Source organism: Gavialis gangeticus, unplaced genomic scaffold, assembly GCF_001723915.1.
Source record: "Gavialis gangeticus isolate Ggan-Ray unplaced genomic scaffold, GavGan_comp1, whole genome shotgun sequence".
Classification (NCBI taxonomy): domain Eukaryota; kingdom Metazoa; phylum Chordata; order Crocodylia; family Gavialidae; genus Gavialis; species Gavialis gangeticus.
Window position 1 is genome coordinate 97,546,116 of NW_017729022.1, and position 11,109 is coordinate 97,557,224.

At 45.1% G+C, this 11,109-nt stretch overlaps 1 protein-coding gene across 2 annotated transcripts in view; it reads left to right on the forward strand.

Moving 5' to 3' along the window:
* The window catches only part of GYS2 (glycogen synthase 2), a 92,532-nt gene that overhangs the window by 6,017 nt on the left and 75,406 nt on the right, over nucleotides 1-11,109 (forward strand). For both annotated transcript variants that reach the window (XM_019515681.1, XM_019515682.1), the window contains exon 2: nucleotides 4,844-5,025. In XM_019515681.1, coding sequence (XP_019371226.1) covers nucleotides 4,844-5,025 — 182 coding nt within the window. The remainder of the gene's footprint in view (nucleotides 1-4,843; nucleotides 5,026-11,109) is intronic.

An 11,109-nucleotide genomic window follows, 5' to 3' on the forward strand; every position in this document is an offset into this window, starting at 1 on the left:
GGGGGGGGGGGGAAGGAGGGTGCACGTGAACTCCTTACACATCACCACTGGTGGGCTGAATTAATGCAGCTTGGTCCTAAAGCAGGCCACCATTTGTAACCCAGCCAATGCTACCAGTATCTCCTGCTGCTGCTTCCATCTGGGTTTGGTGGTCCAGATGGAACAGATCCAGCCCACAAAAAGATTCTATGGGCCATAGATTGCTGATCCTTGGTCTAAGGCAGAGGCAGGCAATTATTTCAGCTGAAGGGCCACTTAATGAGTTTTGGCACATTGTCAAGGGCAACAAGGGTAGCCCTGCCCCTTGACAGGTACCCCACCCCCTGGTTGCCATCTTGGGACTGGAACTCCTGCCCCTAACCCCTGAACTTTTGCCATTGGAAGTACCTTCTTGGGAAGGGGGTTTGCCATCTTGGGATTTGGGAAAAAAAACCCCCAAATTATATAGTAAAAATCAAACATGCAAAATAACATATTTAATTTAATTAAAAAAAACTGTCCTGATTTATGTGCATGTGTGTTGCATATATAGAGGTGATTGTATAATAGCTCAAAATGAAGTCTTATTCTTGTATATTGCAGGGGCTGTGGAGGGGTATGGGTGGGTTATGGGGGTATAGGGTTTGTGGGGGGGTGTTGGTGTGTGGATGTGTATGTATGTGAGGTGTGGGGTATGTGTGGATGTGGGTGGGTATGGGGGGCTTATGGGGGTGTATTTGTAGGGTTGTGTGGGCGGGTAGGGGGTTTGTAGGATATGTGGAGGGGGAGGGTGGCTGGAGCTGTGTGTGTGAGATGTGCATGGGGATGTGGGTGCCTGTGTGTGGTGGGGTGTGTACATGTAGCAGTAAGAAGGGCTCCCCCCAGAGGCTCACAGATGTGTATGAGAGAGTGCAGGGTGTGTGGGTGTGGTGTTTGTGGGGTGTGATTTTTGTGTGGGTGAGGGTGTGGTTGTGGGGTTTGTGGGGAGGTTTGTGGGTATGATGGAGTATGCATGGGAGCCCCTGTGTGTGTCCCCCATAGCTGATCAGCACCTGCCCCGCTCCACAACAGTTCAGAGCTACGTGCCCTGCAGTGCCTCCCCGCCACTGCCAACAGCACAGAGCCCCAGATGTGCCCCATGTCCGCTCCTGTCCTACCCTTGCTGCCAGTGGGAGCAGACTAGCTGGGAACCCATGCCACAGCCCTGACTCTAGGCTACCCCATACTGTCCGGCCATGGCACATCCTATTGCCCCCTGGACATGCAGCAGGTAGGGGTGGCTCTGTGGCTGGATTGCCTTTCCAGGGTGACCAGGCAGTGGTGGCTCCTTCCAGCTGCTATTGCTGCTGGCCCCAGACCCGTGGTACTGGTGGGGACCCACACGCACAGGCCCAAGCCTGCACACCCTGTACCTGCTCCAGACTCATCTGCTCACGTTAAACAGTGGCAGCAGCTGCAGTGCTGGCCAGGCAGAAACTGCACTTCCTGCTTCAGCTGCATGGAGCCCATGTCCAGGGTGCCCTGCTGCTCTGCCTCCATCACGGCCTCTATCACTGGTACATCCAGGCTGCCCAGTAGGGCAACAGTGACAGCCCAGGCACGGGCTCTGAGCAGCTACAGCAGGGAGTGCTGGGAAGCAGTGAGGGGGAGGGCTGCTTTTCCTTCACACGGAGCAGCAGTCTCTGCCCAGCTGGTGCTGCTGCTGCCAGTATGAGAAGGCAAGTCTGGAGCAGGCGTGGGGTGGGCCGAGCTGGGGCTGTGTGCATGCAGGTCCCCACCAGTACTGTGGAGCTAGGCCACTGGTGGCGGCAGCCAGAAGGAGCCACCACTGCCTGGTCTGCACTTAAAGGCAATCCAGTCGCAGAGCCGCCCCACCCCATTGTGTGTTCAGGGGGTGGCAGGATGTGCCAGGGCCAGATGGTGCCTGGGTCAGGTGGGACAAAGGGAACCACCAGGGGCCAGCTCCAGTGCTGTGGCTGAGCTTTGCTCTGGACTTACAGGAAATACTGAACCAAACTGACCCAGCTTTACCAGGCCGTTCAGAATGGGGAGTCAAAGATGGCCAGAGTTGAAGTTTGCCACAATGCTAGCCCTTTAATCCACTGGCAACAAAAACTGGCATGCTTGTAGCCATAGTAGCCCAAATGGCCTGGAAAGCTTAGATGGTCCTTTGACCTACTGGCTACCTAGCAAACTCTACATCTGATTTTCTTTTTTTCAGAAGTCCTTCCCCTCTGACTATGCAAAGGAATGTTAGAATGGGTGTAAATGTAAGGCCCTTCACACTTCTGGAGTGATTCTGGGCAACCTCAGGTTAAGTGAGAGTTCAGGACCTTTAACTTATTTTTTTTTCCTACATGCACTTTAAGTTCCTTGGCTGTAGCCTTCTTCCCTCCTTAACTAGTTGTGCTGTTTCTGGCTTCCCTCCATGACCATGATGGCAGGACTGAAGGCCCTCTTTCTGTTACCAGTACTTTGACACTGGGTTGGCATGCAGCCATGTATCCACAGGATGGTGTATATGGTCTTTTACAGAGACTATAATAGGGTCTGTAGGATTATCCCTGACTAAACCATTGCAGTGGGCAGGAACCGAGTTTTTTTTTAATGAGCTTGTATATTGGTTTGCACAATTGATGGCTTTCCTTCTCTCTCAGAAGTTTTGGATGCTCCCATAATAAAATAATGACTATCAGGCCTCTCTGCCTGATGTGCAGGTAAAGGCAAAATAGGATCTGATGCGATCAATCCATTCAATCGTACTTTCTGCCAGGTCACATGGCTCGATTGTAGGATTAAGCATCAGATTCTATCATGTGTTATTGCTGGTGAAGGGGGAGCCCAAGATCATGATCCTGGGCTCCCCCTGCACTGGCAAATAACAAGCTTCTGCAGCTGGTAGCGATGGGGGTACGCCATGTGCTCCTGTGGCTGAGAGTCTCATCTGCTCTGAGCTTCCAGCCATGGGAGCTCATGGTACACCTCCATGGCTGTGAACCCAATCAGCTGATGGGATTCCCAGACACTGGGTTACAACTGGGTTTAGATAATGATGTCATAAGAACCAGCCACAAAGTTACTATGCATTTTTGATGTCATTAATCACTTTGTGTGGCCAGGTTACAATTTAAGACATGATTAACTGGTTAATCACATCTTAAGTGAAACACGTCACAGGGCCTTTATTCACTAGAATAATAATCTAATCCAAATACTCCAGATATTTCTTCAATGAAGGAAAACACTGATAAAATTGTTTTCCAAAAAAAAAGTTTAATTGAAACAAATGTTTTGTGGGAACATGCTGATTTCAATGAAATTTACAAGAGGGAAGAGTGGGGTAGGAATCAATAGATGTCATTTTGAAAAGGAGAATTATTACTTCATTTTAATTTGTTGTTTTTTTACTTTTTATCCCATTGATTTATTAATTAAATATATTACATCTTTGTTTTATTTATTATAGTTCATACTTGTTATTTTGTGATGCTATATTAGCATTATTGAAAGGAAAGAATTAAACGTTATTGAAATAGTAGTCAGAACTTTTTCAACAAAATATTGTTTATAGTACAATCAATCTTTTAAAGTGAAATGGATATCTGAATATTTCTAAAGCATTCTGTTAAAAAATACATTTAAAATAAACTTTTTTTCCTCTACTGCTATTAAATTTCCATTTTTTTCCAGAAAAGGGGAAAATAATTAAACAACTTGTTTTGATTCTAACCCTTTGTCAACCTAGTCAACACAAAAAGGGGAAAAAAACTGAGGTTACTCCAAGTGTTCAGAAGTAAAGGAGGAACAGAAAAATGGAGAAAAGAGAGAGCAAAAGTCATGGAGAAAGTAAAGGGTTTTCATGTTTATGAAGGGTAATATCAAAATACACACAGTTGCATGTCACACCACTATACTGGTACATTTGTTCCTGAGCTGGCAGTGTCTATGGGAGAAAGTGTTAGGCTACAGTTTTACTGTATTACAAAATTCTTTGAATAGAATTATGGGAATTTTAGTGACTATTAGGGGTAAATATCAGGGCTGCGTGAAGCTTCACCTGCTGATTTTGATTTGGAGGAGACTCGGCCTGATTCAGTGGCTGAATGTCCAAATCTGAATTGAATTGGGGGAACCAATTAAAAGGTCCAAATTGATTCGAAGATCTCCAGATCAATTTGGAAAAGATTCACAGAGCTTTGGTGATTCAGGCAGTCCCTGCTCGCTGCAGCAGGGAACTGGACCCAGACTCTTTCCCTTCCTCCTCTTGTTCCCAGCAAACTGCCTGCAAAGTGCTTGCTGCCCCTGTTTGCTGGCTCCCTGGTCACTTGGAGTCTGTTTTTTGTTTTTTTTTTTAATATACACATTGAATCAGAATTGGTACTTCCTGTGGTTTTATTTCTGCAGCTCCAGCTCTGTATGCAGCTTAGAGGCTAAAATAAAGCTATTGAAACAGACATATAAATAAGGAGCAGAGGTTATTTTATTCTTTGTTCTTGCACTATGGTCTACTTCCAACAATAATAATTGTGTGTACTTGTATTATAGAACTTCAGATGCTTTGTTTTTATTGCAGAATAAGATGATAAGGCCATTACCATGTTAATGACAAATTGTGTGTTTACTGAAGATAGTCTGGGTAGCAACATACCCTTTTAAATACAGATGTTAAATTCTGCCTGCAGCGGAGTGGCCGGACTCCAATTTACTTGAATAGGGACAGGGTTTCAGCCAAAAAGGAAACAGGAAAAGTAAATAACCTAGAGATGGACTGGATAGAGATGCATCAAGTATTTATGAGCCTGCATCAGCACTTCGCATTTTGTGCCCACTTATCTCTGATATTCCTTATGATTTTCTCTTGCAGTTGGTGGCATCTATACTGTGATCCAGACCAAAGCCAGAATTACAGCAGATGAATGGGGTGAAAACTACTTTCTGATGGGTCCCTATTTTGAACATAACGTGAAGACTCAAGTAGAAGTGTGTGAGCCTCTCAACCCTGCTATTAAAAAGGCAGTGGAGACAATGAAAGGCCAAGGGTGTCAGGTAAATGAGGTCTAATGTCACTTCCTGTGGCAACTAATCTGATTTGAAGATTACCATTTGGCTAATGCACTTGCCGTTCCATTTGATATAGCAGTTGTGGTCAGTGTCATAACTAGAAAAGCTTAGACTCAGCATTAGAGTTGCAAGGTCAATTCATTGAAGGTTATTTTTGAAAAAGAAACAGTTTATCCAATTAGAGGTTTAAAGAGTCTTTTACATGCAATTGGATTAATGATTTACTACTTTGGTCCCTAAATCGGTGTGATTCAATAAAAAAGATGTGACCTTAAGTTGACTGAACTGTTATGTAATTCTCTTATACTGCATTTGGTCTTCTGAAACTGCTGAATAAATTGAGAGGGGGGGAAGCATTTTGCCATACTGATATTTTGCTTGTTTAGAGCTGTGTTGGCTTTGAAAGCCAGAGAGCTGAACCACAGCAAGGTGAAAAAAAGGTACATGTTGACAACCCTCCCACCACCTGCTTTGTCAGGCAAATGTCATTCTCTGGGGTCAGAGGGGAGGGCAATAAGAGTGGTGTTCTTTTATAGACCATCAGACTAGGAGGAAGTGGTGGATGAGGCTTTATTCAAGCAGCCAGTTGAAGTGTCCCAATCACAGGCCCTGGTTTTCCTGGGGACTTCAGTCACCCTGACAACTACTGGGAGGACAATACAGCAGTGCACAGGCAATCCAGGGAGTTTCTGGAGAGTGCTGGGGACAACTTCCTGGTGCAAGTGCTGGAAAGGCCAACTAGGGGCTATGCTCTTCTTGACCCGCTGCTCACAAACAGGGAAGAATTGGTGGGGAATGCAGTAGTGGATGGCAACTTGGGCAGCAGTGACCACGAGATGATTCAGTTCAGGATCCTGAGGAAAGGAAGGAAAGAAAGCAGCAGAGCATTGATCCTAGACTTCAGAAAAGCAGACTTTGATTCACTTGGGAAACTCATAGGCAGGATCCTCTGGGAAGTCAGTCTGATGGGGAGAGGAGTCCAGGAGAGCTGGCTGTACTTTAAAGAAGCCTTACTGAAGGCACAGAAACAAACTATCTAGATGTGCCATACTTGCTAATCTTCCTGCACAAGACCAGCTTGGCTTAGCAGGGAACTCTTCATAAGCTAAAACACAAAAAGGAACTTTATGAGAAGTAGAAACTTGCACAAACAACTATGGAGGAGTATAGGAGTATTGCTTGAGTATGCAGGGATGAAATCAAGAAGGCAGTTGAAGAATTGGAGTTGCAGCTAGTAAGGGATGTTAAGGGAAACAAGAAAGGTTTCTACAAGCTGAGGCATATGAATTATGAGGGGAGGCTGAGGGAACTGGGCTTATTTAGTCTGGAGGAGAGAAGACTGCAAGGGGATTTAATAACAGTCTTCAGCTGGTTGGTGGTTCCAAAGAGGATGGAGCTAGACTGTTCTCAGTGGTGGCAGATGACAGAACAAGGAGCAATGGGCTCAAGTTGCAGCAAAGGGAGTTTAGGTTAGATATTAAGAAAAATTATCATGACAAGGGTAATAAAGCACTGGAACAGAGGGGCTTCAGAATCTCCATTTTTAGAGGTTTTTAAGACCCAGGTAGATACACACACCTCTATGGACCTGTCTTGCGACTGACATGATTTATTTGACAGCCCAAAACACTTCTGCAGTTACCATCATTATCCCCATTCTGCCATCATGTTCCTGTCATCTTCATTTGTTTTCCTGTAGTACACCTCCAGCTCTTTCACTCCTATTCTGACTTAATCCTTAACTGGGAGGCTCATGTATCTGTACACGAGTAGATTCCTGGTCTTCCACAGGGTGTTTCTGAAGCAGGAGATGAACTGGTCAACAGAACCATGTGCTAATTAGCCCCCACTCATGAATGGAACTGGATGCTCTTGTCAAGAGTCCTGGGATCCTACAAAAATTTATATGCAAGAGAGGCATAGGGCAACCTGGTCTGGCTTCACCTCAAGGAGGGCAGGGACACACTAATCATATATGACAGGCTGAGACCAGGGCAGATGGACGGATTCTGGGTGAACTGTTTGGGGGCCTGGTTTGTTGGGGGGGTTTTTTTGGTGGGGGGGAATTGCCAGACATTTAAGGCTGGTGAAGAAACAGGATTCATTGGAAATGGGAAAGAAAGGCACAGTTCAGCTATGGGAATGAAGAGGAAATCAAAACGTACACAATGTAATGGCTCACCAGGACTTTGGAAAAAAAGTCGGCACTGAGGGTGTCTGCACTCAATAGGAACTACCATATATCCTATTCAGATTTCAGCTGGGCTGCATTAACTTTGGTATAGACTCATACCAAAAGGACCTTAGGAAACATTATTAAGGACTCTATTGGCATGTGTTAAAATGAGTTTATGGAAAGTAAGAAGCTTCTGGGTTTTTAAGGGGTTGGTTTTCACTGAAAGTACCTGAAGCTGGGACTGCATGAACTGAAACGCAACATGGATCAGGACAAGGAACAGATTAGAGAAGAACTGGACGCACTGGTTTCACTGAACCATCAAGGAAGGGTAGAGAGTTTTCAGGTGGTTACTGAGGTAATAGTTTTTCACAGGGCTCAGTAAGAAGTTCTGTAAGGGTTTTTTTGTGGGAAGTTGATGTATGTTGTTGAAGGCTAAGTACAGACAATCGAGGGGTGTATGGGGTGTTTGAGGAGGGGTAGAACCTTTGTTTCTCAAACAGTGACACCTTTTTAAGGTGGTTTGGGATTCATGTCCAGCTCTTACTAATGGCTGCATGTACCACACCTTGGGCAACAGCGTCCACCAGTGGGCTGAACTTAGTGAGGGGGGATAGTTTTAATCATTTAGAGCTGCCCTTTAATCATCACAATGACAGCTGTGGCAGAAGAGGATATTTCCAATGGCATAGCTGGGAGACGAAGATGAGAGTAACTACAACCACTGCCTTATGGATTGCCTTGGGAGAGGTGAAAGCTAAAGGAGTAAACCCTGACAAAAAATATGGAGTGGAGCCGCTAAGGTGGTTAGGTAATTATTCAGTCTTCTTTCCAGCAGTTCCTACAACTTTTCCAGCCCCGCATTGTATTGGCTCTGCCTTTACTGTGTATAAGTTGGCAAAGTTGAAAGGGTGATTCTGATGCTTGGGCAACTCTTGATCACCTAGCAGCTTTGCCAATGTGTAGAAACAAACAGAAGTCAACAGTTACCAGTTAAGTCATGGATTGACTGGTGTAGGTCCAAGCACCAGTGGTTATCTCTGATGGTGGGAGAGGTCATTGCACTTAATTGGAAAACTACCACCCACCCCAAGCTGGGTACGCTGCAGGTGTTTTCCTGCTACAGTCTGCTGCTTTAGTGGGTGCCTGGAGCTTAGAGATTCAGATTCAAAATAGACTGCTATCATGCACTATCAGCTACTACAAAAAATACAAGGAAAAAACCTTTCAGTTCTAAAGGTTGGAATGTATGTACAGTGACCCCAGGTATGTCTGATGACCTCCAAACTATTGATGATGCAAGCAAAACTGCAGTCATTGATGCAGAACTGCTGAAACTGAATGTTGGTATTGTCTGTCTACAAGAAACCAGACTATCAGGTACTGGCTGCTTAAAAGAGAACTACACCTTTTTCTGGTGTGGGAAACAGCTCAAAGAAATCAGAGAGCATGGTATGGGTTTTTCAGTAAAAAATAAGCTGCAGTCTGCAATAGAAACCCCAAACAAAGGCTCCAAAAGATTAATGGTGCTTTGACTTACTACTGCCTCTGGTCTTGTCAGTGTCTTAATGCGCATATGCTCCAACTCTCACTATTTCATCTGAATCAAAGGGGCAGTTTTATGATGATTGTAGTGCTTTAATCAATAATATTTCACCTAGTGAAAAAATCCTTCTGCTCGGAGATTCAACACAAAGGTTGGTGCTGAGCATGCTGCCTGGCCTCACTGTTTAGGCACCAATGATGTCAGAAAACTGAATGAAAATGGACAACGTTTGCTCAAGCTATGTTCATGCAATGAGCTATGTATAACAAATTCATATTTCAATGTGAAACCTCAGCACAAACTATTTTGGTGCCACCTGCAATTTGGACACTGGCATCAACTCGACCTGGGTATCACCCACTCTCGAGACTTCCGTGATGTAATCATTATGTGATCCTATTAGTGCTGACTGTGATACTAATCATTCATTGGTATGCACTAAAGTCAAATTGCATCCCAGGATAGTATACAAGAGCAAGAAACTCTCTTTACAATGAATAAATGCCATGCAACAGAAAGCTGAAGACACATCATCTCAATTCATTAAAACTCTCTCTGGGGCTCTATCATATTTTAAACTGTGTAATACTGCTGAGGAGAAATGGGTTCAGCTCAAATGGGTCCTACTCAAATGCGCATTCAGTGACTGTTCAGAAGGAGTATACCTGTGGACCAGATCTGATGGGAAACTCTTTAACTTGAGCTGGCAGGTGTCCTAGCCCCACCATATTGGCAAAAATATTTGAAAACTCATGGTGCTCAAGTGATGTACCTGAAGATTGGAAGAAGGCCAATGTGGTGTCCATCTTTAAGAAAGGGAGGCAAGTCAATCCAGGGAACTACAGGCCAATCAGCTTGACTTCAATCCCCAGTAAGATTCTGGAAAAAATTATCGAAGAGACCATTCTTGACAAGCTGGCTGATGGCAAACATCCTGAGTGACAGCCAGCACGGGTTTGTTGTGGGTAGGTCTTGCCTGACCAATCTCATCTCCTTCTATGTCCAGGTGACGCATCATCTGGACAAGGGAGAAGTGATTGTCATCATATATATTGACTTTAAAAAAGCCTTTGATCTGCTGTCACATGATCTCCTCATGGAAAACTTGGCCAACTGTGGCCTCGGCTACATCACAGTCCAATGGCTGGGGAATTGGCTCCAAGGTCAGACCCAAAGAGTCGATAGAAGTGAATCATTATGGTGCTCCATGACAAGTGGTGTCCCCCAAGGCTCCATCCTTGGACTAGTTCTCTTTAACGTCTTTATCAATGATGTGGGCGCTGGTGTCAGAAGTGGACTGGCCAAATTCGCCAATGACACTAAACTTTGGGGTAGAGCTTCTACACCTAGGGATAGGCTGGTGATCTAAACTGACTTGGATAGGCTTGGAAAGTGGGCAGATATAAACCTGATGATGTTCAATACTGAAAAATACAAGGTACTCTGCCTTGGAGTGGGGGGGAACCCCTGCATCATGCTTATAGGCTCGGCAGTGCTACTCTCGCTAGCACCACAGCCAAAAAAGATTTGGGGGTCATGATTGACCACAAGATGAATGCGAGTCACCAGTGCAATGTTGCAGCTGGTAAAGCAAACAAAACTCTGGCTTGCAGCCATAGATGCTTCTCAAGTAAATCTCAGGATGTCTTGGTGAGGCTGCAGGTGGAGTACTGCATCCAATTCTGGGCTCCACAATTCAAGAAGGACATGGAGAAGCTCGAGAGAGTCCAGAGGAGAGCCACGTGTATGGTCAGAGGGCAAGAGAATAGGCCTTATGAAGAAAGGCTGAGAGCCATGGGACTCTTCAGCCTGGAAAAGTGCAGGCTCAGGGGTGACCTGGTGGCAGCCTATAAGTACATAAGGGGCGTGCATCAGGATCTGGGGGAATGTCTGTTCACCAGAGCGCCCCAAGGGATGACAAGGACCAACAGTCACAAACTCCTCCAAGACCATTTTAGGCTGGACATAAGGAAAAACCTCTTTACTGTCTGAGCCCCCAAGGCCTGGAATAGACTCCCTACAGAGGTGGTGCAGGCGTCTACTCTGGACTCTTTTTTTTTAAGAAATGTTTGGACTCTTATCTTGTTGGTATCCTTTGACCCAGCGGACTTCCTGCCCCTGGGGCAGAGGACTGGACTTCATGATCTTTTGAGGTCCCTTACAGCCCTAATGTCAATGAAACTTTGCTCATCTCAAAGTGAAAATGAAAACCTGAGAATGTATTGTCCATGAAATCCTCTTTGTTGATGAAGCTGCAATTCAGAAGCAGGACTGTAAAGTCTCATGGATCACCTTTCTTGTGCTTGTGATGATTTCAGTCTGACCACTAGCCTAAAGAAGACAGTAG